Source organism: Salminus brasiliensis, chromosome 1 (genome assembly GCF_030463535.1).
Source record: "Salminus brasiliensis chromosome 1, fSalBra1.hap2, whole genome shotgun sequence".
In the NCBI taxonomy this organism is placed as follows: domain Eukaryota; kingdom Metazoa; phylum Chordata; class Actinopteri; order Characiformes; family Bryconidae; genus Salminus; species Salminus brasiliensis.
The window spans coordinates 97,459,377-97,477,930 of NC_132878.1; the positions used below are offsets into that span (position 1 = coordinate 97,459,377).

The 18,554-nt window shown below is 39.3% G+C and overlaps 1 protein-coding gene across 2 annotated transcripts; it reads right to left on the reverse strand.

The window, feature by feature from the left end:
* Positions 1-2,453: 2,453 nt before the first annotated feature.
* On the reverse strand, positions 2,454-16,845 carry LOC140569328 (caspase a-like). Of its 2 annotated transcripts, XM_072692531.1 has the most exons (7): positions 16,574-16,845; positions 14,342-14,514; positions 13,370-13,546; positions 10,052-10,289; positions 4,432-4,542; positions 3,833-3,942; positions 2,454-2,707 (listed from the first exon to the last, which is right to left on the reverse strand). In XM_072692531.1, exons 1-7 carry the CDS (start codon positions 16,836-16,838, stop codon positions 2,609-2,611), a joined length of 1,173 nt encoding a protein of 390 aa, XP_072548632.1. In that variant the 5' UTR covers positions 16,839-16,845; the 3' UTR covers positions 2,454-2,608. The 2 variants fall into 2 exon arrangements, with proteins under 2 accessions (XP_072548632.1, XP_072548633.1); XM_072692532.1 differs by lacking the exon at positions 2,454-2,707 and having other exon boundaries at positions 3,840-3,942; positions 4,432-4,538.
* Between the last annotated feature and the right edge of the window lie 1,709 nt (positions 16,846-18,554).

Sequence of the window (18,554 nt, forward strand, 5' to 3'; positions counted from 1 at the left end):
TTTAGTACTGTCAGTACTGTCAGTACTAATTCAGTAGTATAGGTATTTAGTACTGTCAGTACTGTCAGTGCTAATTCAGTAGTATAGGTATTTAGTACTGTCAGTACTGTCAGTACTAATTCAGTAGTATAGGTATTTAGTACTGTCAGTACTGTCAGTGCTAATTCAGTAGTATAGGAATTTTTCAGTACTGTCAGTGCTAATTCAGTAGTATAGGTATTTTAGTACTGTTAGTGCTGCTAGTGCTAATTCAGTAGTATAGGAATTTAGTACTGTTAGTGCTAATTTAGTAGTATAGGAATTTGTTCAGTACTGCTAGTGCTACTTCAAGTAGTATAGGTATTTTGGTACTGTCAGTACTGCTAGTGCTACTTCAAGTAGTATAGGTATTTTGGTACTGTCAGTACTGCTAGTGCTAATTCAGTAGTATAGGCATTTGTTCAGTATTATCAGTGCTAATTCAGTAGTATAGGTATTTAGTACTGTCAGTGCTAATTTAGTAGTATAGGAATTTGTTCAGTACTCTTAGTGCTACTTCAGTAGTATAGGTATTTTTGGTACTGTCAGTACTGTTAGTGCTACTTCAGTAGTATATGTACTTTAGTACTTTTAGTGCTTATTCAGGAGTATAGGTATTTGTTCAGTACTGTCAGTGCTAATTTAGTAGTATAGGAATTTGTTCAGTACTGTTAGTGCTACTTCAGTAGTATAGGTATTTTGGTACTGCCAGTACTGCTAGTGCTAATTCAGTAGTATAGGCATTTGTTCAGTATTATCAGTGCTACTTCAGTAGTATACATATGTTGGTACTGTCAGTACTGCTAGTGCTACTTCAAGTAGTATAGGTATTTTGGTACTGTCAGTACTGCTAGTGCTAATTCAGTAGTATAGGTATTTGTTCAGTATTATCAGTGCTAATTCAGTAGTATAGGTATTTAGTACTGTCATTGCTAATTTAGTAGTATAGGAATTTGTTCAGTACTGTCAGTGCTACTTCAGTATTATAGGTATTTTTGGTACTGTTAGTGCTGTTAGTGCTAATTCAGTAGTATATGTATTTTTTTCAGTACTGTAAGTGCTACTTCTGTAGTATAGGTATTTTAGTACTGTTAGTGCTGTTAGTGCTAATTCAGTAGTATAGGTATTTTAGTACTGTTAGTGCTGTTAGTGCTAATACAGTAGTATAGGTATTTTTCAGTACTGTCAGTACTAATTCAGTAGTATAGGTATTTTAGTACTGTTAGTGCTGTTAGTGCTAATACAGTAGTATAGGTATTTTTCAGTACTGTCAGTACTAATTCAGTAGTATAGGTATTTTAGTACTGTTAGTGCTAATTCAGTAGTATAGGTATTTTTCAGTACTGTCAGTACTAATTCAGTAGTATAGGTATTTTAGTACTGTTAGTACTGTTAGTGCTAATTTAGTAGTATAGGTATTTTCAGTACTGTTCGTGCTAATTCAGTAGTATAGGTATTTTAGTACTGTTAGTGCTGTTAGTGCTAATACAGTAGTATAGGTATTTTTCAGTACTGTCAGTACTAATTCAGTAGTATAGGTATTTTAGTACTGTTAGTGCTAATTCAGTAGTATAGGTATTTTTCAGTACTGTCAGTACTAATTCAGTAGTATAGGTATTTTAGTACTGTTAGTGCTGTTAGTGCTAATTCAGTAGTATAGGTATTTTTCAGTACTGTCAGTACTAATTCAGTAGTATAGGTATTTTAGTACTGTTAGTGCTAATTCAGTAGTATAGGTATTTTTCAGTACTGTCAGTACTAATTCAGTAGTATAGGTATTTTAGTACTGTTAGTGCTGTTAGTGCTAATTCAGTAGTATAGGTATTTTTCAGTACTGTCAGTACTAATTCAGTAGTATAGGTATTTTAGTAAAGTTAGTGCTGTTAGTGCTAATTCAGTAGTATAGGTATTTTTCAGTACTGTCAGTACTAATTCAGTAGTATAGGTATTTTCTTAGAACTGTTTGTGTTTTTCAGTACTGTTTGTGCTAATTTAGTAGTATAGGTATTTTTTCGGGACTGTTGGTGTTTATTACATCAGTACAATCTGTATTAATAGGTATTCATTCAGTAATTTAGGAGTTATTGAGATTTCAGTAAAGTTGGTTCATAATCAGTAGTATATGGAGCTAACTTGCTTTCAGCCCTGCCATTGCTATTTCAGTAATCTAGGCATTGATTCAGTACCAGATGTTATTTCAGCACTGTCAGTGCTAAATCCATAGTATAGGTATTCATTCACTATTGTTACTGCTAATTCAGTAGTATAGGTATTTATTAAGCACTGCAGGTGCTACATTAATGGTTAAATTACAGTAGGCTCTTTCTTCAGTACGTTTGGTAGTAATTAATACTCCAGGTGTTTTCAGAAGTGAAATAATTTCAGTAATGAAGGTCAATCAGAAAATTGAGAAATAATTCACTGTGGATACTGTGCATCATTATTAAAATTCTTTATTAATCACATTTATGTCACACCAGGGAGGCATGAGGCATCATATCAGCTGTAGTGTACTTCCCTTACATGGTATTATATGTCAGTTGAGCAGAATGTAATGTAAAAGTAGGCTGATGTTGATGTCGCTCTCCTCTCAGAGCCCTGGGAACAGGTAGAACAACTTTGTGAGAGAAATTCGATCCTTAGACACCATCTGTCTAAAGCGCCGGAAGTTCTCAAAACGTCTCATAACCTGTAACAGTAAAGGAGGAACACATTACACTCTGAGCTGAGCTTAGAGACTGAAACACTGTAGACCTGATTTATAGGGCAGTGTTGTCTCATATACATAAACAGAATCCTAATGTATAGTGCACATCTCAGTATTATAAGAGCAGCATTCCATATACAGTATATATCTTATATATATGAGCAGCATTCCATATACAGTATATATCTTATATATTTAATATATATGAGCAGCATCCCATATACAGTATATATCTCATATATATGAGCAGCATCCCATATACAGTATATATCTCATATATATGAGCAGCATCCCATATACAGTATATATCTTATATATTTAATATATATGAGCAGCATCCCATATACAGTATATATCTCATATATATGAGCAGCATCCCATATACAGTATATATCTTATATATTTAATATATATGAGCAGCATCCCATATACAGTATATATCTTATATACAATATATGAGCAGCATCCCATATACATCATATATCTCATATATATGAGCAGCATCCCATATACAGTATATATCTCATATATATTTAATATATATGAGCAGCATCCCATATACAGTATATATCTTATATATTTAATATATATGAGCAGCATCCCATATACAGTATATATCTCATATATATGAGCAGCATCCCATATACAGTATATATCTTATATACAATATATGAGCAGCATCCCATATACAGTATATATCTCAGATATATGTAATATATACAATATATGAGCAGCATCCCATATACAGTACATATCTCATATATATTTAATATATATGAACAGCATCCCATATACAGTATACTGTATATATCTCATATATATATATATATATATATACATTTGAAGTGGCCTAGTAAATGGTCTAAATACTTGTCCATGTCCAAGTTTAGCTTTTCCTTTTCAATAAATTTGCAGCATTTCTAAAATTTCAGTTTTAATTTTTTTATTTGAGCACAAAGCAGCCGCAACATGACAAAATGTGAAAAACGTGAAAGGGTCTGAAGACTGCCCGAATGCAATGTGTGTGAACTGTCTCCCCTATACAGAATGTGTCTCATAGACATGTATGATTAGAATCGCATGAGTATGAAGTGCTGCTGGACTTGCCTGTCGGAACAGCTCCTCGATGTGGTCCTTATGCGCATTAGCGTTGAACACCTCCACCAGGAATCCAATGAAGTATGCTCCGTTTTCTACGTTCCTGAAAGATACGGTGTCTGTGGAAAACAACAGTCTTATTCAATTTTAATAAAAATTTGAACAAACAAAAAGTTTCTTCACCGACCTGAAGAACAACCTTCTCGGCATCAGTTTTAAAATTCTAGGCATAAAAAAAAATAAAAAAATAAAAATATAGAGTCTGGAGACCAGACTTGCTTAGGCAGCTGCGTCACTCAGGAACCCGGGATCCCCTAGCCTAGCGGATCTGGAAGTTAAAAATGGTCTCACATATCGGTGAAAGTCTCTAAGCTTAAGCATAGGAAGGCTTATTACACACTAAAGTGTATTACTCAGTAGCTACGGGGGCTTTTGTACAAGCGGCGGGGGGGGGGGGGGGGGGGCTGTTCTTTAGTAACAGAAGTATGTAATAACACTGACGGCCGGTTGGCGGCCCACAGGCTGTAGTATCCTAATAACGGACAGTCAGGTGGTCAGGGTGCAGTGGGATGAGGGTAAACCAATGGTCACCACGAGGTCCTACTCACCGGGGGTGCAGGAGAACAGGGAGACGAAATCCTTCTCTTTATGTTCCCACACACCATCAATCTCCATGTCGTCTGATTCGCTGTCAGAGACCCACACACGCCCATGCCTGTCTACACATATAGAATGGAGAACGTGACTGACTCCCACTCTCTGTCACCAGAGCTGAAAACACCCACCCCCTTCTCCCAGACCGAGCCTGTCCCACACCTCCTTTATTAAGCTTACAGATATACACTGAGGAGGCGGAGCTACAGTCTCTGGTTAGGGTGAATATTAATAATGCTCTAAATGTAGGTATTGTGATATACACTGAGGAGGAGGAGCTACAGTCTCTCATTAGGGTGAATATTAATAACGCTCTAAATGTAGGTATTGTGATATACACTGAGGAGGCGGAGCTACAGTCTCTCATTAGGGTGAATATTAATAACGCTCTAAATGTAGGTATTGTGATATACACTGAGGAGGAGGAGCTACAGTCTCTCATTAGGGATGAATATTAATAATGCTCTAAATGTAGGTACTGTGATATACACTGAGGAGGCGGAGCTACAGTCTCTCATTAGGGTGAATAATAATTAATAACACTCTAAATGTAGGTATTGTGATATACACTGAGGAGGAGGAGCTACAGTCTCTCATTAGGGTGAATATTAATAACGCTCTAAATGTAGGTATTGTGATATACACTGAGGAGACGGAGCTACAGTCTCTCATTAGGGTGAATATTAATAACGCTCTAAATGTAGGTATTGTGATATACACTGAGGAGGCGGAGCTACAGTCTCTCATTAGGGTGAATATTAATAACGCTCTAAATGTAGGTATTGTGATATACACTGAGGAGGAGGAGCTACAGTCTCTCATTAGGGATGAATATTAATAATGCTCTAAATGTAGGTATTGTGATATACACTGAGGAGGCGGAGCTACAGTCTCTCATTAGGGTGAATAATAATTAATAACACTCTAAATGTAGGTATTGTGATATACGCTGAGGAGGCGGAGCTACAGTCTCTCATTAGGGTGAATATTAATAACGCTCTAAATGTAGGTATTGTGATATACGCTGAGGAGGCGGAGCTACAGTCTCTCATTAGGGTGAATATTAATAACGCTCTAAATGTAGGTATTGTGATATACGCTGAGGAGGCGGAGCTACAGTTTCTCATTAGGGTGAATATTAATAACGCTCTAAATGTAGGTATTGTGATATACACTGAGGAGGCGGAGCTACAGTCTCTCATTAGGGTGAATATTAATAACGCTCTAAATGTAGGTATTGTGATATACACTGAGGAGGAGGAGCTACAGTCTCTCATTAGGGATGAATATTAATAATGCTCTAAATGTAGGTATTGTGATATACACTGAGGAGGCGGAGCTACAGTCTCTCATTAGGGTGAATATTAATAACGCTCTAAATGTAGGTATTGTGATATACACTGAGGAGGCGGAGCTACAGTCTCTCATTAGGGTGAATATTAATAACGCTCTAAATGTAGGTATTGTGATATACACTGAGGAGGCGGAGCTACAGTCTCTCATTAGGGTGAATATTAATAACGCTCTAAATGTAGGTATTGTGATATACACTGAGGAGGCGGAGCTACAGTCTCTCATTAGGGTGAATATTAATAACGCTCTAAATGTAGGTATTGTGATATACACTGAGGAGGCGGAGCTACAGTCTCTCATTAGGGTGAATATTAATAACGCTCTAAATGTAGGTATTGTGATATACACTGAGGAGGAGGAGCTACAGTCTCTCATTAGGGATGAATATTAATAATGCTCTAAATGTAGGTATTGTGATATACACTGAGGAGGCGGAGCTACAGTCTCTCATTAGGGTGAATAATAATTAATAACACTCTAAATGTAGGTATTGTGATATACACTGAGGAGGCGGAGCTACAGTCTCTCATTAGGGTGAATATTAATAACGCTCTAAATGTAGGTATTGTGATATACACTGAGGAGGAGGAGCTACAGTCTCTCATTAGGGTGAATATTAATAACGCTCTAAATGTAGGTATTGTGATATACACTGAGGAGACGGAGCTACAGTCTCTCATTAGGGTGAATATTAATAACGCTCTAAATGTAGGTATTGTGATATACACTGAGGAGGCGGAGCTACAGTCTCTCATTAGGGTGAATATTAATAACGCTCTAAATGTAGGTATTGTGATATACACTGAGGAGGAGGAGCTACAGTCTCTCATTAGGGATGAATATTAATAATGCTCTAAATGTAGGTATTGTGATATACACTGAGGAGGCGGAGCTACAGTCTCTCATTAGGGTGAATAATAATTAATAACACTCTAAATGTAGGTATTGTGATATACGCTGAGGAGGCGGAGCTACAGTCTCTCATTAGGGTGAATATTAATAACGCTCTAAATGTAGGTATTGTGATATACGCTGAGGAGGCGGAGCTACAGTCTCTCATTAGGGTGAATATTAATAACGCTCTAAATGTAGGTATTGTGATATACGCTGAGGAGGCGGAGCTACAGTCTCTCATTAGGGTGAATATTAATAACGCTCTAAATGTAGGTATTGTGATATACACTGAGGAGGCGGAGCTACAGTCTCTCATTAGGGTGAATATTAATAACGCTCTAAATGTAGGTATTGTGATATACACTGAGGAGGAGGAGCTACAGTCTCTCATTAGGGATGAATATTAATAATGCTCTAAATGTAGGTATTGTGATATACACTGAGGAGGCGGAGCTACAGTCTCTCATTAGGGTGAATAATAATTAATAACACTCTAAATGTAGGTATTGTGATATACGCTGAGGAGGCGGAGCTACAGTCTCTCATTAGGGTGAATATTAATAACGCTCTAAATGTAGGTATTGTGATATACGCTGAGGAGGCGGAGCTACAGTCTCTCATTAGGGTGAATATTAATAACGCTCTAAATGTAGGTATTGTGATATACGCTGAGGAGGCGGAGCTACAGTCTCTCATTAGGGTGAATATTAATAACGCTCTAAATGTAGGTATTGTGATATACACTGAGGAGGCGGAGCTACAGTCTCTCATTAGGGTGAATATTAATAATGCTCTAAATGTAGGTATTGTGGTATACACTGAGGAGGCGGAGCTACAGTCTCTGGTTAGGGTGAATATTAATAATGCTCTAAATGTAGGTAATGTAATATACACTGAGGAGGCGGAGCTACAGTCTCTGGTTAGGGTGAATATTAATAATGCTCTAAATGTAGGTATTGTGATATACACTGAGGAGGAGGAGCTACAGTCTCTCATTAGGGTGAATAATAATTAATAACGCTCTAAATGTAGGTATTGTGATATACACTGAGGAGGAGGAGCTACAGTCTCTCATTAGGGTGAATATTAATAACGCTCTAAATGTAGGTATTGTAATATACACTGAGGAGGCGGAGCTACAGTCTCTGGTTAGGGTGAATATTAATAATGCTCTAAATGTAGGTATTGTAATATACACTGAGGAGGCGGAGCTACAGTCTCTCATTAGGGTGAATATTAATAACGCTCTAAATGTAGGTATTGTAATATACACTGAGGAGGCGGAGCTACAGTCTCTGGTTAGGGTGAATATTAATAATGCTCTAAATGTAGGTATTGTGATATACACTGAGGAGGCGGAGCTACAGTCTCTCATTAGGGTGAATATTAATAACGCTCTAAATGTAGGTATTGTGATATACACTGAGGAGGCGGAGCTACAGTCTCTCATTAGGGTGAATAATAATTAATAACGCTCTAAATGTAGGTATTGTGGTATACACTGAGGAGGAGGAGCTACAGTCTCTCATTAGGGTGAATATTAATAACGCTCTAAATGTAGGTATTGTGATATACACTGAGGAGGAGGAGCTACAGTCTCTCATTAGGGATGAATATTAATAATGCTCTAAATGTAGGTATTGTGATATACACTGAGGAGGCGGAGCTACAGTCTCTCATTAGGGTGAATAATAATTAATAACACTCTAAATGTAGGTATTGTGATATACGCTGAGGAGGCGGAGCTACAGTCTCTCATTAGGGTGAATATTAATAACGCTCTAAATGTAGGTATTGTGATATACACTGAGGAGGCGGAGCTACAGTCTCTCATTAGGGTGAATATTAATAACGCTCTAAATGTAGGTATTGTGATATACGCTGAGGAGGCGGAGCTACAGTCTCTCATTAGGGTGAATATTAATAACGCTCTAAATGTAGGTATTGTGATATACACTGAGGAGGAGGAGCTACAGTCTCTCATTAGGGATGAATATTAATAATGCTCTAAATGTAGGTATTGTGATATACACTGAGGAGGCGGAGCTACAGTCTCTCATTAGGGTGAATAATAATTAATAACACTCTAAATGTAGGTATTGTGATATACGCTGAGGAGGCGGAGCTACAGTCTCTCATTAGGGTGAATATTAATAACGCTCTAAATGTAGGTATTGTGATATACGCTGAGGAGGCGGAGCTACAGTCTCTCATTAGGGTGAATATTAATAACGCTCTAAATGTAGGTATTGTGATATACGCTGAGGAGGCGGAGCTACAGTCTCTCATTAGGGTGAATATTAATAACGCTCTAAATGTAGGTATTGTGATATACACTGAGGAGGCGGAGCTACAGTCTCTCATTAGGGTGAATATTAATAATGCTCTAAATGTAGGTATTGTGGTATACACTGAGGAGGCGGAGCTACAGTCTCTGGTTAGGGTGAATATTAATAATGCTCTAAATGTAGGTAATGTAATATACACTGAGGAGGCGGAGCTACAGTCTCTGGTTAGGGTGAATATTAATAATGCTCTAAATGTAGGTATTGTGATATACACTGAGGAGGAGGAGCTACAGTCTCTCATTAGGGTGAATAATAATTAATAACGCTCTAAATGTAGGTATTGTGATATACACTGAGGAGGAGGAGCTACAGTCTCTCATTAGGGTGAATATTAATAACGCTCTAAATGTAGGTATTGTAATATACACTGAGGAGGCGGAGCTACAGTCTCTGGTTAGGGTGAATATTAATAATGCTCTAAATGTAGGTATTGTAATATACACTGAGGAGGCGGAGCTACAGTCTCTCATTAGGGTGAATATTAATAACGCTCTAAATGTAGGTATTGTAATATACACTGAGGAGGCGGAGCTACAGTCTCTGGTTAGGGTGAATATTAATAATGCTCTAAATGTAGGTATTGTGATATACACTGAGGAGGCGGAGCTACAGTCTCTCATTAGGGTGAATATTAATAACGCTCTAAATGTAGGTATTGTGATATACACTGAGGAGGCGGAGCTACAGTCTCTCATTAGGGTGAATAATAATTAATAACGCTCTAAATGTAGGTATTGTGGTATACACTGAGGAGGAGGAGCTACAGTCTCTCATTAGGGTGAATATTAATAACGCTCTAAATGTAGGTATTGTGATATACACTGAGGAGGCGGAGCTACAGTCTCTCATTAGGGTGAATATTAATAATGCTCTAAATGTAGGTATTGTGATATACGCTGAGATGTGATCAGTTTAACAGATAGTTGTTTAAAATAACTGTAGAAAATGAACAGAAATAAATATGAAATATTAGTATTACCTCCTCTGCAGGCCTGAATCAGAATAACCTTGGGTTTGTCGCGCAGAGCCGGGCAGTTCGCTGTGTTCAGGTGTGTGTAGATATTGTCCACAGGAAGGAAATCCTTGTCATTGTCTGGTCCATGATGGACCCCCAAAATTTTGTCTTTCTTTCCGTGAGACATAATGACCACGAAGGTGCTGTCTGATTCTGCATGCTCGCTACGTCCAGCAAAGCTCCTAATCGCCTCGTCCATTTCCTGAAAAAACAACCAGTCTCAGTTTATTACTGGTGGAGTTGTGGGCGGTAGGCGTGTTCTGTGCTAATTATGCTAACTCTTGTGAAGACAACTGAATGTAATGGACACTATTTTTAATGTCAATAAAAATCTTTATCTGCAGTTAGCTAATTAGCTAATTAGCTTCTTTACAAATGAACGGTCAGTGATATATAAAGAAGGGGTTCTAGCAGTTATTGGATTGCAGGCTTGGTGGACCTATACTTCCTTAGGACACTTGGAGGTTCTGCATAGGGCACATTTCATCCACCCTTCCCTTCCCAACTCTTCCTGAGTTTCCAGCTGGTCCTCAATTTTTTGGAGGTCTCAGAATCCACAGCGTCAGCTTTCAACATTGGTGGGCTTCCTCCCCTTTTCATTTTATTGGTTAAGATCCTCTTTCTTCCAGTTTTGCTTCCTCTTCTCTGTTCTTCCTCCATCAGTGCTTCCTTCTCTAGAGTAACAGTGAGGGTTTCTGACTGCCCGACCTTCCTGATCCTGCCAGTGGTTTACCATGGCCCTGCTTTTGTAAATAGCCACATAGGTAAAGGACAGAACACCAGACCTACAGATAACCCTGAAGTACCTGGTCCATCTGGAGCAATGGACAATGCAGTAGGTAGGCTGGAGGAGAGGAGGTAGTCCCCAAAGGGGAAAGAGGAGGCAGTTGCCAGGTGAGCAGAGAAAGCCGTCGCCAGGTGAGGAGGGAAACCATCCCCAGGTGAGTTGGGGGAGAGTAAGGCTGGAAAGCGGGAAAGCTTCAGGCAGTGGTGGATCATCGGTTAGAGCTCCGGGCTGTTGATGACAGGGCTGTGGGTTTGAGACCTAGGCTCGGCAAGATGTCACTGTTGGGCCCTTGAGCAAGATTCTTTACCCTCTCTCTGCTCCCCGGGCTACCGTCTTCACAATGTCATATAGGGTCGTCATCTTGAGACTCCCAGACTCCCATCACTACCAGTGTTCGCCATATTCCTACATGGGCTGTAGAGACTACAATGCAGCAGCTGAGGTTTATGGCTATAGTGGGTCAATAGCTGAGCCACTTTGACAAGGGCCAAATTGTCGGACGACAGATACCATTACAAGAACTTTGCGTATCGGACGATAACAGATACCGATTCGATTCCACTGTTTAATTAATAACCTTAGATTTACTACATTTAGTAAACTCACTTAATCAATACTTTACTAACTTAAACTATAACAAATGAATTCAGATATTAATGAACATAATTTCTGTTTATTGGTCACTAAAATCAATAACTGTGCTGGACCTCGACACAGTGCTGTCCGGACTCAAATCTCAAAATCTGTGAGACTAAAGAGGAGCGAGCAGCCCCTCCCTTCTCGGTTCTCCGTATATGGAAGACAAGCAACAGGTGGAGATAGGCGGAGTCCTGCTGTTTGTCATGATCTGTGTATGATGTCTGTAGGTTACTCTGATCCTGGGTTATGAAGCCTAGAAAACCGAGAATCTGGTACCGTGAATGGATCAAACGTTTGGATCAGACTAATTATCCAATATTCAACCAGCAAATTTTGTTAGTATCGGGCCGATATTCGATCCTAGTATCGGATTGGTGCATCCCTAGTGGGTACATACAGATAGAGGTCTGAGCAAGGACAGACTACCAGCTGGCAACAGGGTGTTGGGTGATAACTGGTCAGACATGAAGACCTGAGCCGTTCTGACAAGGGACACACTGATATGTCCAGACGTCTTGATCTTGCTGCTTGTAGGCAGATTCAAGCAAGTTGTGGTGGGTAACTACCAACAGTGGGTCGAGAAGGGACAAATCACAGGGTGCTGGGCTACTGCAGAAGAACTCTTAACAAAAAGATGATGGTTACTGGTGGAAAAACCTCACATCACACAGTGCAGCACCCTCCTGCTACATAGCTGCAGATCTGTTAGAGTGCCCATGCTAACCCCTGTCTACCGTCAAAAGTGCCTACAGTAGCACACCCAAGTGTTCGGACTGGACCTTAAGGCAAAGAAAGAAGGTGGCCTGGTCTGATGAGGACTCTTTTCTTTTAGGTCACTTGGTTGGGCAGGTAAGCATTCACCATTTACCTGCGGGACAGGTCGTCTCGCAACTGACAGGAGTTCAAAGATCTGCTGGAAAGGCTTTAGAGGTTTTGTAGAATGAGCTGTTTTGGTGGCACTCCTCTTGCACCCAGTGGTGGACCAGTGGGTAAAGCACTGGTTTGATGTTTGTAGATGTTACATATTTCCATCAAACTTTCGGACCTTTTCCAATTTGTCTGCCCCCTACGCTGGTGGGTCGGTGGACTTCACAGACGTTCACCAGTGATCAAGATATATATCTAATAGCCGATGTGTTGGATGTGGGAGAAATGGTCAGGCATGAAGACCTGATGCCAACTTGAGATGTCCAGGTGTCCGGGTCAGAATATCTTCAAAACGTCGAGGCTTGTGGGGGGCTTCTTGTCAGACGTGGTGGGTAACTACCCACAGTGGACCGAGGAGGGACAAATCAAAAAACGGTGACGGGGTGTTGGGTGCCCGAGGCTCATCAATGTATGAGGAAAACAAAGGCTATCCCATCTGGGCTGAACTGATAGACAGCGTCCCAAGTCAGGAAAAACGACAAGAGCCAAACATTGTTGATGTTCTAGATAAACGACTGGGTCAGAACATCTCCAAAACATCAGGCAGGTCTTGTGGGGTATTCCCAATGTGCAGTGGCCAGTATCTACCTACCGGCGACAGGGTCATGGACGCCCAAGGCTCACTGATGCTCATGGAGGCCCCGCCCACCTCACAACATACAGAATTTAAATGATCGCTGCTCACGTTAGCCTTGGTGCCAGATACTACAGGACTACAGGACACCTTGTGGAGTCCATGACTCGAATGGTCAGAGCTGTTGTTTATGTCACGGCTGAGTGGTGTAAGTCACTGGTGTCCAGTTTCCAGCCCTGACAACCACCAGGTGGCATCAGAGTAAACGCTGTTATGGTCATGTGACTCCTATCTTATGCCTGATTGGTGGAAGTTGTTAAACATCTTAGCATTAGTCTCCATGTTGTTGACTCACCCGGCCAGAGAGGTTGGTGTGCTTTACTACATCATAGCCCAGACCTCTCAGCAGTGTCTCCATGTTCTCCTCGTCTATCTGAGCTCCATTCCTTCTCAAATTAGCGTTGTCAAACTCCACGTTGTTGATGAGCAGAGCCAAGCGCTTCCTTGTACCCTTATCTAGAACATGGTAAATCTGAGGAAATATATACATACATATACATATATATATTAGTTCATTGTCCTGTTTCTGACACCCCATGTTGTCCTTCAGTGGGTGGACTTTAATACATGCTTCAAAATAAGGGGGCTTTGGAGTGGTTCCACCAAGGAACCTTTTTTATTTTTTGGAGTTTAAAGAACCTCCGCATAAGAAAGAACTTTACACCCCAAATAAAAACTAATTAACCCCTTAAAACAGCTTATTTTAGCAATTTTTTAACCCCCTTTGCACAAATAACTGAATGAGATGGTGAGTTTGCTGTGAAGCGCTCGGTTCTAGATAAGCTCCCCCAGTCAGAGCTGGAGTTCTACAGTGGAGGTTCTAGATAAGCTCCCCCAGTCAGAGCTGGAGTTCTACAGTGGAGGTGAAGGGAAGCAGACGTCTGAAGCTCTAATAATAAAAGCTCCTCACAGAAAGTTCTTCACCTAATGGTGATGAAGACGCTGCCTGATGCCTGAGACACGGTTCTACCAGAGTTCTGAGAAGAGTTCGGCTCTAGAACCTGCTTTTAAAATCAGATCATTAAAATGGTGGAGGGATACATGCTGCAGGGTGTAGTGCAGCTACAGAAAGTAGTCCCTAAAGAGAACTGGATTAGTTCAGATTCTCTATTCACTATTTTACCTTCATCATCATCATCATCGTCATTCCATATAACCCACTGGTGGGTTTGGATAGGAGATAAATTATGGGCTGTATCTGTGTTGTTGTAGTCATGGCGACCGACGCCTGCTTCCATTCACCTCCACTGTAAAGTCAGATTCCTACCTCCTTTCCTTTTTCTCTGAGGACGTTCTCCTTGAACTGGGGGGTGCAGTGAATGAGAGCAGAGTTGGGGTTGGGTGGAAGGGTTGGAGAATCCCCTGCAGAAGGAATTTCAGGGTCTGTGGTAACGTCAGATTGAAGTGGAGGTTCAGGTTGAGGCGCTTGGCGAACGAAATCTGAGAACAACGACATTAGGACAGAGATTAGCTTGGTAACCAGACTGCTAAATTTCTTGATGAATGGACCAATAGAAATGATCCCAAATAACTTGGAATCCATTTTTTACACTGATGTTTTTCCTCATTATGTAAAGCTGGAATTTTGTTGATACCAGGATGTTTGACATCACAGCAACACTCGGTTTGTATACAGTCTACAGAAACCTGCATTACAACTGCATTAACCGTGCCTTAATAGGGTGTAAATATGTATTAGGGTGTAATAGGGTGTATTAAGAATGCCATATAGGGTGTTAGGGTGTCTAAACATGGTGTAAATAGAGCGTTAGGGTGTATTTATGGTGCCTAAATATGGTGTAGTTAGGGTGTATTTAGGATGCCAAAATAGAGTGTTAGGGTGTTTAAACAGAGTGTAAGGGTATGTTTGGGGAGCCTAAATAGGGTGTATTTAGGATGTTAGGGTCTATTTTGGGTGCTTAAATAGGGTGTTAGGGTGTATTAAGGGCGTGCCTGAATAGGGTCTATTTAGGGTGCCTAAATAGGGTGTCTTTCAGCCAGCACACAGCTAATCCATATACAGATATATTTCTTTAAGGCCAGAATAATTCAGAATAATTGATGTTTATATATAGTATATAACGTTAATAAGGTTAGTGATGTTTATATATAGTATATAATGTTAATAAGGTTAATGATGTTTATATATAGTATATAACGTTAATGAGGGTAATGATGTTTATATATAGTATATAACGTTAATTAGGGTAATGATGTTTATTTATAGTATATAACGTTAATTAGGGTAATGATGTTTATATATAGTATATAAAGTTAATTAGGGTAATGATGTTTATTTATAGAATATAACATTAATAAGGTTAATTATGTTTATATATAGTATGTAACGTTAATAAGGTTAGTGATGTTTATATATAGTATATAATGTTAATAAGGTTAGTGATGTTTATATATAGTATATAACGTTAATTAGGGTAATGATGTTTATATATAGTATATAACGTTAATAAGGTTAGTGATGTTTATATATAGTAAATAACGTTAATTAGGGTAGTGATGTTTATATATAGTATATAATGTTAATAAGGTTAGTGATGTTTATATATAGTATATAACGTTAATAAGGTTAGTGATGTTTATATATAGTATATAACGTTAATAAGTTTAGTGATGTTTATATATAGTATATAACGTTAATAAGGTTAATGATGTTTATATATAGTATATAAAGTTAATTAGGGTAATGATGTTTATATATAGTATATAACGTTAATAAGTTTAGTGATGTTTATATATAGTATATAATGTTAATAAGGTTAGTGATGTTTATATATAGTATATAACGTTAATAAGTTTAGTGATGTTTATATATAGTATATAACGTTAATAAGTTTAGTGATGTTTATATATAGTATATAACGTTAATAAGGTTAATGATGTTTATATATAGTATATAAAGTTAATTAGGGTAATGATGTTTATTTATAGAATATAACGTTAATTAGGGTAATGATGTTTATATATAGTATATAACGTTAATAAGGTTCATTATGTTTATATATAGTATATAACGTTAATAAGGTTCATTATGTTTATATATAGTTAATGATGTATATTAATCAGGTATATTGTTTATATATTATATATAGTTAATGATGTTTATATATAGTATATAAAGTTAATTAGGGTAATGATGTTTATATATAGTATATAAAGTTAATTAGGGTGATGATGTTTATTTATAGAATATAACGTTAATTAGGGTAATGATGTTTATATATAGTATATAACGTTAATAAGGTTAATGATGTTTATATATAGTATATACAGTTAACTAGGGTAATGATGTTTTTATATATAGTATATAAAGTTAATTAGGGTAATGATGTTTATTTATAGAATATAACGTTAATTAGGGTAATGATGTTTATATATAGTATATAAAGTTAATAAGGTTCATTATGTTTATATATAGTATATAACGTTAATAAAGGTGATCAATAAAGACCCCCCCCCCTCTCCTCCCCCTCCTCCTCACCTGCAGCCTCCTGTTCTAGATCCTCCGCTATCTGATTGGCACCGATGGTCCTCAGCAGCTGCGCGGTGATCTCCAGCGCGCGCTTCTCCGTGTACGTTTCAATGAGAAGGCGCGCGACGTCTCCGCGGTCCTTCCCCTCCACGGCGCCCCTCCGCACGCGCGGCTGCAGCCCGGAGTCGGTCAGCTTAGCGGTGAACTTCTTAAACTGCTCCGAGTCCAGATCCTCCAGAGCCTCGAGCAGGATGTCCCACACGGACTTGGACATGGTTCAGGGCAGCGCGAGCGCGAGATCGAGAACTACGGGAAATGAGGAAACACACCCGCTTACAGCCTGACGTCACTGCTGCTGCTGGGTAGGTGTACAGGCACTGCAGTGCGCATGCGCACAACACACCTGTGTAGGAAGTGTGTAAGCCTGCATTACCACGTGCTTCTGCAACTGTCTGAGGGAGCAGGGATCTGAAAAAGGGAAACTCTGTCGCCATGACTACAACACAGATACAGCCCATAATTTATCTCCTATCCAAACCCACCAGTGCAGCTACACGAGTTTTATATGGAATGATGATGATGATGATGATGATGAAGGTGGTGGTAAAATAGTGAATAGAGAATCTGAACTAATGCAGTTCTCTTTAGGGACTACTTTCTGTAGCCGCACTACACCCTGCAGCATGTATCCCTCCACCATTTTAATGATCTGATTTTAAAAGCAGGTTCTAGAGCCGAGCTCTTCTTAGAACTCTGGTAGAACCGTGTCTCAGGCATCAGGCAGCGTCTTCATCACCATTAGGTGAAGAACTTTCTGTGAGGAGCTTTTATTAGAGCTTCAGACGTCTGCTGCCCTTCACCTCCACTGTAGAACCACAGCTCTGACTGGGGGAGCTTATCTAGAACCTCCACTGTAGAACTCCAGCTCTGACAGTGGGGAGGTTATCTAGAACCGAGCATTTCACAGCAAACCTCCACTCTGATCGAGTCTGTTTTAACTTTTAATTATGACGCTGAATTCACTGTTTGGAAATGGTGTCTGGATACTTTTGGACATGCTGCTGTTCCTCCAGGTGTGCTACCGAGTGACTCAGAATTCTCGCTGTTGGAACCAAGAGTTGCCCCCTTTTCAACCAGCAATCCTTAAGTCTCCAAGTTCCACAGATCTCAGTACGATCCAGCATCTGGGAAAAGCCTGATCCTTCCAGATAATGTTGGGGACTCAGACTCAGTCTCAGTCTTTAAATCTAGGCTGAAACTCATCTGTTTAGTTCAGCTTTTGGTAATTAATGTTTCTTAGATAAGGGCTGCAGGTCCAGGGGTTCGAGGACACAGGGAATTGTAGTACACTGAGATGCTGGAGCTGTCGTCTCGCTGCTTACACGCCATCACTAGCAGATGGACGCTAGTGTTTCAGGGAGCTCCCGTGTCTGTGTTACCTTCTGGCTCTCTCCTTTTAATTAGACTGTTATAGTCAGACCTGCTGGAGTCGTCAGACACACTCTGATACTGCTCAACATTCTCTGATCTCCTTACCTTCTCCACATAAAAGACCACCCACTCATCCGGCCTGACCTGATAAAGACTGCCACCCGTGTCAAACCAGCTGCCCACCCTCCTGCCACTGCTACCTGCCTAATAACTATGTTAGTAACTATGTTAACTATATTAGTTATACTAAATTATTGTGATTATTGTGATATTATGATTATGTTGCCCACCTGAGCAGTTCTTTATCAATGTGATTTCATCAATAATAATAATTAATAATAATTAATTAATAGTCTATTAGTCTATTCTAACTAGCTATTAGTCTATTCTAACTAGCTAAGGCTTTTTCTTGGGTAAATAGCAAAGCACTTTGTAAGTCGCTCTGGATAAGAGCGTCTGCTAAATGCCGTAAATGTAAATGTAAATGTAATAAATAGTTCTGATCAGAGGAGGATGGGTCCCTCCTGTAAGTCGTGGTTCCTTCCAGGGTTGTGGGGGA

What these genes read in the sequence shown, in the direction of transcription:
- LOC140569328 (XM_072692531.1), bottom strand. Translation starts at nt 16,838, where the DNA reads ATGTCCAAGTCCGTGTGGGACATCCTGCTCGAGGCTCTGGAGGATCTG. An exon ending in TCTAGAACAGGAGGCTGCAG is followed by an intron (nt 14,515 to 16,573) that starts GTGAGGAGGAGG and finishes CGTTGTTCTCAG; the next exon opens with ATTTCGTTCGCCAAGCGCCT. An exon ending in ACACCAACCTCTCTGGCCGG is followed by an intron (nt 10,290 to 13,369) that starts GTGAGTCAACAA and finishes TTGTTTTTTCAG; the next exon opens with GAAATGGACGAGGCGATTAG.